This window comes from Peromyscus maniculatus, chromosome 8 (genome assembly GCF_049852395.1).
Source record: "Peromyscus maniculatus bairdii isolate BWxNUB_F1_BW_parent chromosome 8, HU_Pman_BW_mat_3.1, whole genome shotgun sequence".
Classification (NCBI taxonomy): Eukaryota; Metazoa; Chordata; class Mammalia; order Rodentia; family Cricetidae; genus Peromyscus; species Peromyscus maniculatus.
This window is the reverse complement of record NC_134859.1, coordinates 15683967-15701138: the sequence shown is the minus strand read 5'-3', so window position 1 is coordinate 15701138 and position 17172 is coordinate 15683967. Positions and strand designations below refer to the sequence as shown.

The following is a 17172-nucleotide window of genomic DNA, read 5'->3' as shown; positions in this document are numbered from 1 at the left end:
TGGCCTTGAACTCAGAGATCCACCTGCCTCTGCCCCCAGAGTATTGGGATCAAAGGTGTGCCCTGCTGCCACCACGACCGGACTATTTTTTGTTTTTTTGAGACAGGGTCTTGCTGTGCCTCAGGCTGCCGGATCTCACTGTGTGGTTCAGGCTTTGCTTCCTGGATGCTGGAATTTCAGGAGAGCAGCATCTTGACTGCTGGTTCACTTGTATGCAGATGGAGTGTTCATAAGGAAATGTAGACCCAAAGAAATAGGTGTGTTTGTGTGATGTTCAGGCTTGGTGAAGAATGGAGACTCAGTTGTAGGGATGTATGGCTGGAGGACAGAAAGGATAACCTAATGGTTGTTAAGGGATCAGTTGAGTCGATTCTCAGTCCTTATCCTTTCCTTCAAGGACAGGGAAGGGACCCATTGGATGAAGGTTGACAAAGTGACATATTTTGAGGTCATATGTCCTGAACTCCATCATTTCCATGCAAAGACTCTGACACCATGTGTTTGTATCAGTTTTATTCATAATAACCAGATGGATAGACCACAACACCAACTGTCCTTCAGCAGTTGAATGTGTTAATGACGACGGTATATCCATACAGTAGAGTACTACCTGGCAATGAAGATGAATGAATACATTCAACACAGTGAGTCTCGGAAACAGGCTGGGTTAGAAGAAGTTAATAGAGGCCAGTGTGTGTGGCTCTGACTGAGCACTGGCCTGGCATGCCCAAGGGCCTGGGTTTAATTTCCAGCACTGGGGGAAAAGTGAAAGGAGTGGGAATGAGAATTGCCTGAATAGGCAGTGGAGATGTTCTCTACCCTGACTGTGGTGACAACCTTGTCTTGACAAAACTCACTGAACAGTAAGCCTCAAGGGGTGCATTTCTTTCTTTTCTTTTCTTTCTTTCTTTCTTTCTTTCTTTCTTTCTTTCTTTCTTTCTTTCTTTCTTTCTTTCTTTCTTTCTTCCTTCCTTTCTTTTTTTCTTTCTTCCTTCCTTCCTTCCTTCCTTCCTTCCTTCCTTCCTTCCTTCCTTCCTTCCTCCTCCTTCCTTCCTTCCTTCCTTTCTTCTTTTCTTTTCTTTTTTTTTTTTGGTTTTTCGAGACAGGGTTTCTCTGTGTTGTTTTGGTGCCTGTCCTGGAACTCACTCTGTAGTCCAGGCTGGCCTCGAACTCACAGAGATCTGCCTTCCTCTTTCTTCCAAGTACTGGGATTAAGAGTGTGCACAACCATGCTTGGCCTAAATTTTTTTTTTTTTTTTATGTTTATGGGTGTTTTCCTGGCATGTATGTCTGCACCACCTGCATGCTGTGCCTGGGAAGGCCAGAAGAGGGGGTCATCACATGGAACTGGAGCTACAGATGCCTGCACTGCCCTGTGGGTGCTAGGAATGGACTCTTCCTCTGGAAGGGCAATGGTTGATCTTAACCACTGAGCCATCTCTCCAGCCCCTTAAGTTGATTTTTTTTTCAAGTTAAAAAATATGACCCACCTGGGGATGTAATTCTGTCACAGAGCATGTTTCCTATGTACAAGGTCCAGGGTTCAGTCCTCAGTAGCAGGGAAAATACCCACAGATAAAAGCAGATTTTATTATATCAGTATTATACTTGCTCAACAGAAGACACTATGAACAAAGTTTACATATAGATGAAAGGTTGAGAGGAAACATTTTCAATATCTAAACCCAACAAGATAGCATCTTTAAATATTCAGGTCCAGAGCAGGGGGGAGGTGTCTCAAAAAAAAAAAAAAATCAGGTCCAGTGAGATGGCTCAGTAGGGCCTAGGGATCTCAGGACCCACATGGTGGGAAGAGAGAACCAACTCTTAAAAGTGCCCTCTGACCTCCATATATATGCATGCTCTTGTGCACTCACATATAAGCATGCATATACACACACACACACACACACACACACACGCACACGCACACGCACACGCACACGCACACGCACACGCACACGCACACCATGAATGCATACACAAATAAATAAAAAACAAAATTCCTAGAATCAAAACAGACAGGAAATCTAACTTTTTTAATGTGCAAAGAGTAGGGCATGGGTGGTGGTGCATACCTTTACTCCCAGCACTCAGGAGGCAGAGGCAGGAGGATGTCTGTGAGTTTGAGGCCAGCCTGGTCTACAGAGCAAATTACAGGACAGCTAGGACTACATAGAAAGACCCTGTTATCAAAACAAAACAAAACAAATCACCCCCCTCCCAAACCCAGCAACCACAAAAATGAAAAAAGGACATGGACCAGCAATTCAAAGGAGCTGAAAAGCTTCTAATAAAACTTTGCAAACTCTCCTGGGCAGTGGCGGCACACACCTTCAACCCCAGCACTTTGGAGGCAGACTCTGAGTTCGAGGCCAGCCTGGTCTACAAAGTGAATTCCAAGACAGCCAGGGCTGTTACACAGAGAAACCCTGTCCTGAAACAAACAGACAGATAGACAAACAGACAAACAACAAAACTATGCAAACTCAGACTATTAATTGAGATATACACATCAAAAGCACTATTTATCGTACTTACAAGGAATTGATAATTCCCATTTTAAGTTGTTCCTGAAAGCAGGGTGGGGAGGGGCACAACCCTCTGGCTGTCTTCATGCATCTCTAGGCCACTGAGAGACCCTGAAGCCAGAGACAAAAGAAGAACGGAAACCCAATTTTTTTTTTGTTTGTTTGTTTGTTTTTCGAGACAGGCTTTTTCTGTGTAGCTTTGCGCCTTTCCTGGGACTCACTTGGTAGACCAAGCTGGCCTCGAACTCACAGAGATCCGCCTGGCTCTGCCTCCCGAGTGCTGGGATTAAAGGCGTGCGCCACCACCGCCCGGCGGAAACCCGATTGGCGGAAACCCGATTTAACGTAAGTTTCTAAGTACCTTTGGTTCTGTTGAGCCTCCCTTTATTGCTGCGTTTTTCATATATAATTTACATACTCCCCCCACCCCCCCAACACCTTACAAAAACAAAAGACGCTCTAGTGATTTGGGACGAGCTTCCCGAGTTGTAGAACTGTCATTGTAGTTCCGTTTCCGGGCATTTTCATCACCTCAGTGAGATTCCGCATCGTTCTTTCCAGCCAGTCCCCACGTCTGGAAGCCAACCCTTAACCGGCTCTCCACAGCTTTGCCTTTTCTGGACCGGTCATATAAATGCAGTCATACCTCATGCGGTCTGGCTTCCTTCACGTAGCATGACATTTTGGAGAGGACCTTTCTATTTTTATTCTCACTGTGTTTCTTCTGGAGCTCTCGCGACTGGTCAGCGCATTCTGACCCTCTCCCTATCCGGTATAGCTGCACAGACTTCAGCGGGTCCCACCGAACCCAGTGACAGACCTACCCCTCGGTTCGTTCACAGGCTGACTCAACGAGAGCACTTTTGCGTGACATTTCCTTCTTTCAATGATAAAATTTCCCCACACTCATTCAGTGGCGGGAACAATCGAAACTGGGGCAGCCTTTATTCGGGGGCGCCTTTTGCACGAATCCCCAGGACATCGTATTCACTCTCCAGCCGGCTTTCTTAACGAGAAACCGCACTTGGCGCTTGCGCGCGGCTCCAGGAATATTTTCGAACTGAGTCCCCAGGAAGGGGAGCAGCAACTTTCTCGAAGTTAGGGTGCCCGAGTGTGAGACTCACTTGTTCATGGGGGAGGGTCACCATCACAGGCCCTCCAGCTGCTCAGCCCGCAGCACAGTGCGCTAGAACCCACATCCTGATACCAAGGAAAGGCGCCTGGTAATCTGCAGGACCCCAGCAGCTAGGGTGGAGCGACGAGGGTCCTGCCTCCAGGATGGAGAAGAAATGTATCAGGGATGTCTCCGGCTTTATGTCTAATCGGGCTTTTTTTTTTTTTTTTTTTTTAAATTGGTAAAAGAACTAGAAAGTTTTACCTAAATAAGGACTATATCTGCTAACCTACCACCAAGCCTAATAGGTTCTAAAGGGACTCTGTTTTTCTTGTTCTGAGTCCTGGTCCTCTGTGGCTGGCGGGGGCGGGGAAAGGCCCGGATTGGGGGGCACGCGGCCGCGGGGCTCTGCCTTCTACACGCTTGGAGGCAGCACCGCGCTTGAGATCCACGTAGGAAGCGGGGTGAAGGCAGTCTGGGACTCGCGTGAACCCTGGGGCGAGCAGCACCGAGGACCAGCGTGAACCCCGGGGCGAAGGGCGCAGGCATCCAGCACGGGAAAAGGGCGAACCAAGCCGCTGTAGGCACATTCTACGCGCTGATGCACCAGCTTGGCACGGACGACGATCGCAGGGCGATAGCCGAACCCCGAAGGTTTGGGGTTCCGGGAGGCGCCACGGGCCCTCGGGCCGGCCATCCGGCGGACTACAGTCTCCAGAGTGCCCCGCGGCGCGGGCGGAGCCGGGAGCTCCCGCAGCCAATTGAGGGGTCTCGGGGCGCCGCGGAGCAGGTGGAGCCGGCAGGGACCGGCGCGCGCGCGGGTGCCGGGCGTCCTGCGGGCGGGTCCAGGAGGGGGCGGGGCGGGGCGAGGAGGGCGGGGCGGGCGGGCCGCGGTTCCGGCAGCTCCCGGCAGCGACCGGCGCACTTGGCCGGCGCTGCGCTGCGGGGAGGGCGGCTCTGCGAAGCCGCAAGTCCTCCCGCCGCGCTCCGGACCCAGCATGGCTTTCGCCAATTTCCGCCGCATCTTGCGCTTGTCCAACTTCGAGAAGAGAAAGTCCCGGGAATATGAGCACGTCCGCCGGGACCTGGACCCCAACGACGTGTGGGAGATTGTGGGCGAGCTGGGCGATGGCGCCTTCGGCAAAGTCTACAAGGTGAGGGTCCCGTTGGCTGCGTCTGCCGGGCCCTGAGAGCCCCTGACCCCCGCGCAGCTGCTTCTGAGCACTTCCTGTGTGTCCCGCACTGGACACAAAGGGACGTTTGTAGGACCTCAGCATCCCAGGGGGCTACCCGAGGTACCCCCGGGAACACGGTGATAGTGGCACATCTTATAAAGCGGGGCTACACCGATGTTGTGGGAACATTAAGGCTCAGGGTTGTACCTGGGAGGGTTGGGAGTTAGGGACACTCCTGAAGATGAGCCCAGACAGGGACTCAGGGAGGACAGAGGGGTCCTGAAGTGAGCCAGGACAGGCGGGGGCTGGAGGGCTCAACGGAAGGCGAGAACAGGGTCCTGTGACTGCAGCTGCAGGGCACAGATTTGGCTTCTGGACGCCTGAGTCACCGGAGGCTCCCTGTTAGCAGTTACCTCTCCCCTGGAGGAAGACAGGGCAGAGGCTGAGCGGAGGAGTGGGTGGGGCAGAGATGATTCCATTTAGACACGTGTGCAGACGGACAGCTCCTGGAATTTGGTCCTCTGAGCAAGTTCTGAGTGCTTGGGTTGTTGTCGAAGGTACCTAACTCGTACATCTTGACTCCACCCTTTCTCATTTCCTCCGGGGTGGGGTGTCGGGGAGTCTCCCCCTCCAACCTCCCATGATGGAGTCTTGTTATGTTTCTCAGGCTGGCCTCCCAACTTGCCATCAGCTTGCCTCAGTCTCTGGAGTAGCTTAAACTGTAGGCTTGCCCACTGCAGTCTGGCATCCCCTACTTTTATTGGGAGATTCCCATAGTTCAGCTGCTGTTAGTTGCCCACCTAAACCCTAAGTCACTGTCCTTGGGGCTTCTGTAGTTAGAGGGATCACTGACCCTAGGATTGTCCTTTTAGGGTGCTGGAAAGGGCTTATCCAGCTCCCCGAGTTGGGGCTTGGTTCTCTTTGACTTGAAATTGGTCTGCTAGAGCCTCATCTCAGAAGTGTGCTCCCTAGGAGCGGTGCATTAGCATCATTGGGAAGCTTGTTAGAAACTAAGACTCTCAGCTGGGTGTGGTAGCACACACCTTTAATGCCAGTAGAAGCAGGCAGATCCTAGTTCGAGGTCAGCCTGGTCTACAAAAAGAGTTCCAGGACAGCTAGGGCTACACAGAGAAACCCTGTCTCAAGAAAAGAAAAACAAACAAAACAAGCAAAAGAAAAGAAACTAAGACTGAGGCCCACCTCAGCCCTTCAGAGTGCTCTAGAGGCTTGGAGCAATGGCAGCTGGGAGGCCAGTCAGACCCACGGAGATCTCCTCTGTGAGCTGCATTTCCTGTCAGAGGGCTGAGGAACCCCAAGGAGAGCAAAGTTCCCCCGTGGGAGAGTCAGGCAGAGGTCATTCCGCATTCCAGCTGAATGGATTTGCTGCCCCTTGGCTGAGGGGTTTGCCCATGTTTGAGGGCTACCAGGCCAGCCCATCCTTTCCGCTGTCCTCATGTCCTCTCTCTTCTGATGCATTCACCTGGTGACATTAGGCAGTGGTCCCCAGCTTCTGGGCTCCCCACCCCACTCCTCGTCTATAACATCGCTGTTTCTGAGTGCCTCCCCTGAGTTCTCCGTGTTTGTTTTCCTCTATTAGAGACTTCCAGCCACCTTCTTGTGTATCTACTCTCTGTTGTTACTTTGAAGCATACTTGAACTTTTTTTAAAGTTTCCTGTAAAGTGTCCTGCTCTGCTGGCGGAACCTCATCTGTCTCTATGACCCTTCCCAAGTGTCCTGTTCTGGCTTTGTATGGTTCATTTTTATTTAAACTCAAATGCAGAGCTTTGCTTTCCAGAGACCAGAGTCTCCCTTGTCATTTCTGCTTGCTGAGTAAAACTCTGCTGTTCCCAGGTAGTTAGTTCCTAAGGGAGCTCTGATCACTCGGCATTTTGTTGCCTCCTGGTTCTCCAAAGCATATGAACCCTTTTGAAGAGTGACCCTAATTCCCAAAGCTGGGAGATGGCTTCAAGGCAGGAGAAAGGAAAGGGAGACCAAGAGGGTCATGTGGCAGCTGGTACACTGGACAGTTTGTCAGGGTCGGTGATGGACTGCATAGACAAAGATGGCCCCATGAGACTCCATGAGCTGAGAGGCACTCCTGTTTGGCCCAGTGCCATACCTTGCATGCAACACATTCCCCACATGCTTTGACATAGCAAACCTGCCCTTCATGCGTATAGAAATGTGGGTGACTTACAGTGCCAGATGCTTGATGAGGATATCAAGTGACCATCACTGCCATGTACCTACTGTGTGATGCGCTCTATTACTTCAGAGCATAATCCAGCTTTTTGAAGTTTCCCCTAAAGTGTCCTGGTGGGCTGGCAGAACCTCGTCTGTCTCTAATTTGCCCTGTCTCTTGATTAAGTATCATTTCATATTGGATTTAAGGTTTTGTGTGCGCGCCCACCTATGTGCAGGTGCCCATGCACATGTGGGCAGATGTGTGTGGAGGACAGAGATTGACACTGGGTTTCTTCCAGAGCCACTGTCCACTTGGAGCTCACTTATTTAGTTAGATTGGCTGGCCAGCAAGCGGGGATCTTCCTGCCTCTGCCTCCCCAGCCTTGGGATTACAGGCTTTGAACTCCCATACCTGGCTTTTTCTTGTGGGTGTTGGGATCTGAACTCAGGCTTTTTCTTGTGCAGCAAGTCCTTAGCGATGGAATCATTAATTCTGTGCTATTTTGTTCAACATGGCCCTAGATACAACAGGCTATACTATTACCATGCGTATGTGTTATATACATAGACACACTTTGGAGCCCAGGTGAAGGAAGCCATGCCACTGTGTATGTGTGTAAGGATTGTGTATGTACATGCTGTACCTCCTGCAATGATGAAATCACCTGATGATGCATTTGTCAGAACGTGTCCCCATTATTGAGTGACACATGTCTGTGTTGCCTCTGTGACATTAGTATCTGACATGCCATTCTAACTAAAGTTCATGTGTGTGTGATTACTGGTTTCTAGAGGGTGGAGGGACTAGAACCCCCAATGCTAGGCTCTGCTTGAATACTTTTTCCTTGTCCCACTCAGGAAGATACTCCCTGTTCACTGTGCCCTGTTGCCAGCCTGCCTGTCCTCCGCTGCTTCCCCGCCCTTCCCTGAGCACCTACAGAGCCTTTTTATTTCTTTAAAACTAAGACCCTCTCACCAAGGGGCGTGACCTCTATCCACTTCCTGATTCTTTGGCCGGTTGCTGAGGCAGTATGAGAAATTCGATCTTGGTTAAATGGCTGGGACTAGCTGTTGCCGGTTGGCATGGCACCCGGAAAGCAGTGGGCCATGGGTGGAGAAAGACGCTGGTTCTCACCCCCACCCTCTAAAGAGCAGAGCGTTTCTGCACAGCCTCCTTGATAGGGACCTTCTTGGGGCTTCCCTGGCCTGTGAGTTCTTGGGAGGCTCTGTTCCCCAGCATGGTGAGGAAAGGATTCCCGTGGACCCGTGAGCGTGGGAGCATCTGCAGTCTCCGAAACGGGGAGCCCCTGTCCTCCTCAGGTTTCTGATCGGCCTCAGGAGACAGGGAGAGGATTGATTCAGTCCAGCGTCAAGGCCGTTCTCACCACGTTCCTGTGTGATGGAAAGTTGGTTCCGAAAGAAAATCATTGCTAGTTCATTACTCGAATTCAAAATAAGGCTTATGGGTGGCATGTTTTCAGAATTCTTATCGTGAACCATCATCCTCTCTAAGGTGGGGTAGGGAGGAGAGGAAGTGTTTAGTCTCTGCATTGGAAATCTGCCCTCAGCAGAGTCTGATGCAGAGCGCTGGCTGATCATGTGCCCCGTGCTTTGAGGGGCCACAGAGTAGAGGACTGAAAGGACCAGGCTAGTGGCTGAGGTGACTTCCTTGCTTTCTGGAGGTTGCTTTGTGTTTGAGTTTCTAAAAGGTTAATTTGTAGCCGGGTAGTGGTACTGTGGTGCAGGCCTTTAATCTCAGTGCTCAGGAGGCAGAGAGAGGTAGGTGGATCTCTGTGAGTTCCAGGCCAGCCTGGTCTACAGAGCGAGATCCAGGACAGCTAGGGCTACATAGAGAAACCCTGTCTGGAAAAACCAAACCAAACCAAACCAACAAACAAAAAGGTTAGCTTGTAAAGTCAAGACTGTGGGAGGGGAGTAAAAGAACTGGAAAGAGAACTAAGTCACCTGCGTCCCCCCACAGGTCACCGTGTTTATAGTCCTCGGGCTGGGTCCAGGCCCTGTGCACACGAGGCAAACATCCCCCACTGATCTGTGTCCCCAGCCTGGACTTTTGTGTCTGTTTTTGGTTTTTTAAAAGAGGATCTTGCTCTGCTTCCCAGGCTGGCCTCAACTCCTTCAAGGTCTCAAACAATATCTTTCCTCAGTCCCTTGTGTGGCTGGTTATACGGGCATGGGCCATTGTGCCTGGCTGTCTTTTTTCATTTTATTTGTTTATTTACATTGAGGCGGGATTTCTCTTGTGTAGCCCTGGCTGCCAGGGAACTCACTCTGTAGACCAGCCTGGCCCTGAACTCACAGAGATCCTCCTGTCTCTTCCTGTGTTGGGATCAAAGGCATGCACCACCACTGCCCGGCTTCATTTTTTTTTTTTTTAAACTACTAACAAATTAAAATTTATTGGTTCTTATTCTGTCAGGTACATAGTGGGCACTTTACATCTTCTGTAATGTGAGACATGCGTCCTCAGAAGCACAGATCTGTGCGGGCTGGCTTGGTGTGGGTAGGAAACCCAGAATACGACAGTAAGCAGGAGAATGCAGGATGGTCACCACCGTGTGGGGATAATTTGGGGGAGGGGCTGTTGTCTGGCCCACAGTTTGTTTGGAGGGGTCCAGTGCAGTTTGCACTCCTTGGATTTGCTCTGATCAGCTGTCATCTGCCATTTTTTGCCTGACACTTAAGCCAGGCTGACTTTAGCATTAGGATAAAACTGGTCCCTGGTGTGTGGAATGGCCTCGCAACAGAATAGCCTTTTCAACGTTAGCATTATAGCGGAGCTGACTAGGTCGAGGAGCAGCTTGTTTGGAGAATTCTTTCTCTGTTTTAAATGCATTTTCAGGCCAGACTCCCAGCTAGGAATGAGTGGGTCAGAGGGCATGCCTGGCTTGAGGGTGACTTTGAAAATACAGTGAGATGAATTTATGGAAGGGCCTTTGCTGCCTTCTCTCGCTAACAGCCAGCCCCAGAGTCTTTGTGGATCCCCAGAGAGTGAGGGGACCTGGGCAGCTGTGCCCAGACCTCAGGTGCCCTCAGCTCTGCTGGCTTTGGCAGAGCCAGCCGGGCGGCAGTGCTGGAGGCCTCCACCCTCCAGGCCAGGCCTTCCCTTCTTCTACCTCCTCTGCTGCTCCTCAGCATTGGAAAGCCTGGGTTTCCGCCTGGCTCCCCTGGGGCTGTCCAGAGCCTCCTGTATCCTCCTCCTCCTCTTCCTCCTCCTCCTTCTCCTCCCCTACTGCCCCCTTCTACTCCCACTCCGGAAAGAGATCTGCCCCTAGGCAGTAACCTTATTTCCTCTCAGCCTAGTATTTTTAAACTCAAGTCCAAGCCATTGTGAGCCGTTCCTCACTCGTCATAGTACCCTGTCCCTCGAGGGCACCTGGCAGGGGTCTGCGCCTGCTAATCCATCTGCATTGCAGCTGGCCTGGGTCAGCTCCCACCACACTGGACGATTTCCAGCAACCTCAGAATAGGCCAGGGTAGGTGTGAGCGTGGCTAGCCGGAAGGAGCACTAATGCTCACGCAATCCCCGTCTCTTGAGGTGACCCAGATGAGGGAGAAACCCCCAGGGCCATCCTCTGGGGGCATCTGAGGGCGGCTGTGGAGGGCAATAGAATCTGTGTTCCATCCTGGCCCCCTTTGTTCCCCAAGCCAGTGGCTTTCTCTGCGCCTCAGCTGTCTGCGAGTAGTCGTCTACAGTGCAGAGGAGGCGTCCACGGAGAGGAATAGTTTTACCCCTGGTCCCCTCGGGGCAGTGCCAGGGTTGTTTATGATTGTTGACACTCCGGGTGCTGCTTCTGAGCAGGCTCTGCCATGGCACGGCCACTTAACTGGGGGCAAAGCGGCGAGGCTGGGGCACCTGCAGCTCGGCTGGGGCACCTGGGCTTCTTGCCTGGGCACTGTTGGCACTGCTGCCCGGCTCAGTCTTCACCCTGTCAGCACGAAAACACTGTTCTCACCCCAGAGGGGGTGAGTTAGGCCTGGGACCAGATACGAGTGCCGGTGCCCAGAACACAGACCTGGGTTTCCCCATGTACTCTGCCCCACTGTGGAAGTGGTCACGTGAGATTTTTATTAGTCACAGAATAGAGTAAATCATAATCGATCTGTAGGTGGGGCCATGGGTAGGAGGGCCACAGCAAAGCAGGGAGGGGGGAGGGGGAAGGGGGACTGAGGACACTCCACTGTGGGCTTCAGGTGCTTTCTGGGGACATTCTTGGCATTGGTAGTTGCAGGGATGTTAGGTTTGAACAGGGATGGGCGGTGGATAGTTAGTTCTCAATTCGTCTTTTGTCTGCAACATTTTAATTCTCCCTAATCTTCAAGTTTAGTCATTTGGCCTTGTAGAATCATTAACACAGGCATAGCTTGACCCTCCCTCCCTTCCTCCCTTCCTCCCTTCTTCCCTCCCTCCCTCCCTCCTGCTCCCCTGCCCCCCTCTCCTGGGAACTTCAGTTCACAGTTGGGGGCTTGCCCCATGCCTTGTAGATAGATGCTGTCAGCATCTCCAGCTTGTATCCACTCTCCTCCAGATGCCAGTAAACCCCCACCTCAGTTGTGGCCACCAAGACTATCCTGAACACTGGCACATGCTCCGGGTGTGACAGGGGAGGCAGAGCTAATCAGGTGGTCATAGCTGTATGTGGTTCAGCTGGAGTAAAGTCACCTCCGCTGTCCAGGGGCGTTGGTCCCAGAAACCCCCCCTTGGGCACTTGCCCGGAGTAAGCCCAGTTTTGTTGTATAAAGTGGGAACAGTACTAACACAGCCTCCCATCCACTCTCCATCATCCTTGGATGACTTCTGACATCTACGGCACTGAAGTTGCTGTGTAAGTCGGTGTACTGCATCACTGGAGACCATAAAAAAGTCTGTACGTGTTCAGTACAGATGCGGTTACAAAAACAAAAACAACTTTTTTTTTTCTTGAGACAGGGTTTCTCTGTGTAGTTTTGGAGCCTGTCCTGGATCTCACTCTGTACACCAGGCTGGCCTCGAACTCACAGAGATCCGCCTGGCTTTGTCTCCCAAGTGCTGGGATTAAAGGTGTGCGCCGCCGCCGCCCAGCAAAAAAAAGTTCTTAACCCAAAGTTGGGTGTGGAAGCCACAGGTGTGGAGGGCTTGCTGTGCCTGTCATCTCCTTGTGTTACATAAGGAAAGAATTGAACCTTGGCGTCAGAGATGAGCATTCAAATCTTGGCCGTGTGATGAGAGAAGTGACTGGCTTGCCTCAGTTTCCCCATGTGTGAACAGAGCTGATAAGATAGCCACCCTCAGAGCTGTCAGGGGAGGTAGCCTGCACCAGAGAGCAGCAGGAGGTCTGAGTAGGTGCTTAGAAGACAGCAGGTTCCGGCAGTGGGCTGGAGGCTGCCCGTCAAGAGAGTGTACAGGGAGCAGCCGTGGTGAGTAGGAAGCTGCCCGTGGGCAGGGCAGCCAGATGGTGGTCAGAAGGCAGAGAGAAGGAAGCTGGGCAGGGCAGTGGGTAGGCACGGAGACCCGGGTTGCCAGCTTTTGAGCTTGCTTACCCGAGAGTCGTCGGCTTGTGTGGCTTCCCCAGGCTCAACTCAGTGCCACTTGACCTTGACATTCGAACCCAGGAAATTGCTCCCGGAAGACCAGTAGTGGTGGGTCTCCTCTGGAAGCATCTCATTGGCTGATAGCTTCTAGATTGTGTTCTTGCAGGGCCACGTCTGTAGGAGCAGGGGAGCCTGGCTGTTGTCCCGGAAATGTCCCACAGACCACAGGAGCCACACAGGGCTACCAGAAAATGTGACTGTGTAGTACAGTGGTCATTTTAGCGTCTGACAGACATGGAGAGATACTGAGTTTTCTTCTGAGGTCCCGGTACTCAATGCGTGTCTGCGCAGGCCCGCCTGATCTCTGGTGCTCTTTTGTACTGTTTGTGTTGAGTACCATAGAGCTGGCCTGGCCTTGTGTCCCCACGTCTCTGGTCCACCCTGCCCATGTCGCCTTCTCTCCTCCCAGTGGTTGGTGGGTTTGAGCATTTGAGCTGGGCATACCCGGGTGCTGTCAGGACAAGGTTGTGTCTGCTGGTCCCTTGGTCTGCATAGCCATATACTGTAGCTGAATACAATCAGACAATTGGGATCACAGAGCTGGAGGCTGGGAAGGCCAAGATCGAGGCTCTCATAGATTTGGTGTTTGGCAAGGACCTGCCCAATGCTCTTAAGTCTATTTCTCCTATCAAGACTCATCCTGCCGGGCAGTGGTGGCGCACGCCTTTAATCCCAGCACTCGGGAGGCAGAGCCAGGCAGATCTCTGTGAGTTCGAGGCCAGCCTGAGCTACCAAGTGAGTTCTAGGAAAGGCACAAAGCTACACAGAGAAACCCTGTCTCGGGGGAAAGAAAAAAAAGACTCATCCTATTTACCAAGGCCTGTTCTTTTATAACCTAATCACCATGGCAAAGTCCCTGTCTTCTAACGCTGTCATCTTGGAGTTAGGATTTCCACATACGGATTTTTGAGGTGGACGTAGACGTTCAGATCGTAGCGGGAACTGAGTCAAGAGGGCCTCGAGTGATGCACTGAAGAAGTTAAATGTGGCAGTTTTCATCTTAAATAATGTCCTTTCTGTCATCAGCCTTTGAATCAGCCTCTATAGTGTCAGAAAGGACCCCCCTGTGGATAGGAGAAAGGGGACCAGGCCATGACCAGAGAGTCCCCTCATTCTGTACAATGTAGGGACAGAGGCCCAGAGATGTCCAGTGACTTTTTCAGTGTCACACAGCCTTTCTGTAGCAGGACTGGGACTTAATCCCAGGCCTTTCTGGCCAGGAGCGTGTACCTTTCTCCTCCAGAGAACAGAAGAAAAGCCAAAGGTCATCTTAGAGAAGGTTGCTTCCCTGTGATGTCTCCTCATGGCCTTGTGGGTTCTGTGTCTAGAGACATGACCTTCTTTCAGAGCCTGCTTCGAGTGGATGTTGATGGTGGCCTCCCCTGCAGAGGAAGTGGTGATGGGCAGGACGGCAGAGGAAGTGGCTGGGGCCTCTGAGGGCAGAAGATGAGGAAGGATCTGTCACCCTCCTGGGCCCTGGTGGGTGGGTGGGGTGGCTGGGAGGCAGGACCTGTCGTGGGGAGATACACCCCGAGGGCCTCCTGCCCCCTCCCTCCCAGGCACCTCCCACTTCTCTCTCCCTTCCCTTTTCGCTTCTGCTTCCCCGGGTTGCTGTTTTCTTCTTCCTTCCTCCACCGCCTAGTGATTCTTTGGTTGAAACCAACAGCTTTTTATCATAGCCAGGATGAGGGGGAGGGCGGGAGATGGGGCTTTGAGCTCTGGGCTTTGAGCTCTGGGCTGGTAACTAGAGGCTTAGCTCTGTCAGGAGATGGGGGACTCTCCTGCCTCCAAGAAGTGCTGAAGGAGGGCAGTGCTTTGCGACACACGGACCCTCGCCAGGGCTTCCCGTTATTGCAGCAGTCATGGGTGCTGTGGCAGCCGCCTCCTCCCGTTCCTCAGAGTGGCCTGCTTGGCTTCCCCTTCTCATCCCAGTCAGGACTCCCCTTCAGAATTCAGAAGCACACCAGGCTCCCGTGTACATGTCCTATGTCCCTTTGCCCTCCCCGGTAGGTGTCAAGTCCCTGGGGCAGAGCAGGTTGGCTGGAGAGAGGTTGTTAACCGGATAGGAAGCAGCTGGCTACACGGAATGGCTTCTCTGGCTGAAGCTCAGCTGACTGGCCATGGTGGCTGATGTCACTGGTATATTTCAGAGCCATTTGTAGAGAGGCTTTAAATGCTTCCAACACACACATACACACACACACACACACACACACACACACACACACACACACACACACACACGAGTGATGCTCACATAACAGAATGAATGAAAGAGCAAATGCCACTCAGCATGAACTCAGGATTCAGCTCCTGGCTTTCCCCTACTGCGCTGTGTTTGTGACCTTGTACAAGCCACCTCACCCTCCGTTTGTTTAAGGTAGATTTAAATTATTATTTAAAACATGTTTAGTCTTGTTTCTTGTTTACTTTATGTGCATCAATGTTTTGCCTGCATGCATGTATATGTACCACCTTCATGCCTGTTGGATCCCCTGGAACTGGGGTGACGAGAGATTGTGAACCACCACCAAGTGGGTGCTTGGGTGCTGGGAACTGAACCTGGGTCCTCTGCAAGAGCAGCAAACACTCTTAATCACCGAGCAATCTCACTAGCCCCTGTATTTATTATTTTTTAAGCGCGCGTGTGTGTGTGTGTGTGTGTGTGTGTGTGTGTGTGTGTGTGTGTGTGTGTGTGTTTGAACATGAGTGCACGTGCTGTAGGAGGACATCGAATCCCCTGGAGCTGAGTGTCAGGTGGGTGTGAGCCTGGGAACTGAACTTGGGGTCCTGCAGGAGCAGTATGTGTGCCTCACCGCTGAGCTGTTTCACAGCCCTTGGCCTCCATCTTTTGAGCTGTCAATTAGAGCAGGGCTTGCCTCTGTGGAGCAGGGGGCAGCCTGCAGCTTCTGCCAGTCACACAGAGAAGGCCAGCCGGCAGCTGTTGTCACCCACGCCTGGCCTTTTTAAATGGGTGCTGCTATCCAGGCTGGTGTCCTTCTGACATGGTGGCCCCCCTGCCCCGACAGGCCACCCTGTTTGTCCTCGGGAGCCTTCCTACCTGTGCTCTGAGTCTTGGTCTCTTTCTGAAGGGTCTCTCCTAACTTCAGATGAGTGTGGATTCTTGGGGAATAGCAGGCATACTCCCCGAAGGTCCCTCATGGCCTGTCCTTGCCTGTGCTGAGGCTGCTCTGGCTAGATGCCATGAAGGTTCCTGGGGTCGGTGTGTGTTTACTGCTCTCTGTGGTATGAGGATAAACATGATTCAGTGGAGATAAAGAAGGCCACCCTGCAGCTGGGGTGTGCATGAGGCTTAAGCTTCCATCCCCAGCACAGCAAACAACCCAAACCGGAAGGCCACCAGAGCCTGGGGATGCCACGGCTTCTGTAGGCTCACCAAAGCCCCAGTTCTGTGGCTGCCTCATGGTGGGAGAGTCCAGGGTGGCTGAGAGCAACTCTGGGTATCAGAGAGACAGCGTGACTGTCCTGGCAGGAGAAACCAGTGTTGGGTCTTGCTTGTTTCTATTTTCCTTTCTAGAAAGCTCTAGATTGCCTTTTCTGGGATCCCAGCACACTCCTGGCCTTTTTAAATGGGTGCTGCTATCCAGGCTGCTGTGCTTCTGACATGGTGGCCCCCCTGCCCCAGCAGGCCACCTGTTCGACCTCGGGAGTCTTCTTCCTACCTTTGCTCTGAGTCTTGGTCTCTTTCTGAAGGATTTCTCCTCCAGGGTCCCACTTACCTTCCGAGGCAACAGGAGACCTGAGGAGCCGAGGACCATGGCTGAGTACCACTGTTAGTGAGGAGCTTAGAGCCCTGGGTGCCAGGGTTGACCTAGTCCACAGAGTCTGCAGCTGTCCTGTAGACTAGCTAGCAGAGGTTGGGGATGCTGCCGGGAGTGCTCTGAGATCGTTGGTGATGTGCACATGTGAGCACTGGAGGACTTGCTCTCACAGAATGAGAGGGAAGGATGCTAGTGACCTGTGCCTGGGATCCCGGGAGCTCTCCCCCAGGGAGAGGGAGGGTGGCTAATGTGTATAGAGAGAGGCTGGATAGGAGGACCCGTCTGTAATGCTCTAGTGCAGCCATGGTGGAGGTGGAGAATGATGGTGTGTGTGTGTGTGTGTGTGTGTGTGTGTGTGTGTGTGTGTGTTGCCATTCCATTTTTTTTTTAGATTCTCTTTGATGAGTGGGTATTAATTTTAGAATAACAAAACCCAGCATTTTGAGACAGTGTCACTAGGTAGTCTAGGCTAGCCTCAGAACTCACTAGGTAGTCTAGGCTAGCCTCAGAACTCACCACGGTCTTGCTGCCTTGGCCTGCCCAGTGCCAGGAGTACAGTTGGCACCACACTTGCTAACATTTCAAAGTCAGAGTTTTTGTTTTGTTTTGTTTGCTTTTGGCAGGGTCTAACTTTATAATCCTTAGCTGTCCTGGAACTCTCTATGTAGACCTGGCTGGCTTTGAACTCACAGAGATCCACCTGCCCCTGCCTCCTGGGTACTGGGTTTAAAGGCCCATGCTGCCATGCCTGGCTCCATAGAGGGCTTTTGGGGCTGCCAACACACACAGTGGTAAG

The 17172-nt window shown here is 52.1% G+C and overlaps 1 protein-coding gene across 1 annotated transcript in view; it reads left to right on the top strand.

Moving 5' to 3' along the window:
- Positions 1-4544: 4544 nt before the first annotated feature.
- Positions 4545-17172, top strand: part of Stk10 (serine/threonine kinase 10) — a 97935-nt gene continuing 85307 nt past the window's right edge. The window contains exon 1 of the mRNA XM_006978877.4: positions 4545-4799. Coding sequence (XP_006978939.1) covers positions 4644-4799 — 156 coding nt within the window. The 5' untranslated portion in view covers positions 4545-4643. The remainder of the gene's footprint in view (positions 4800-17172) is intronic.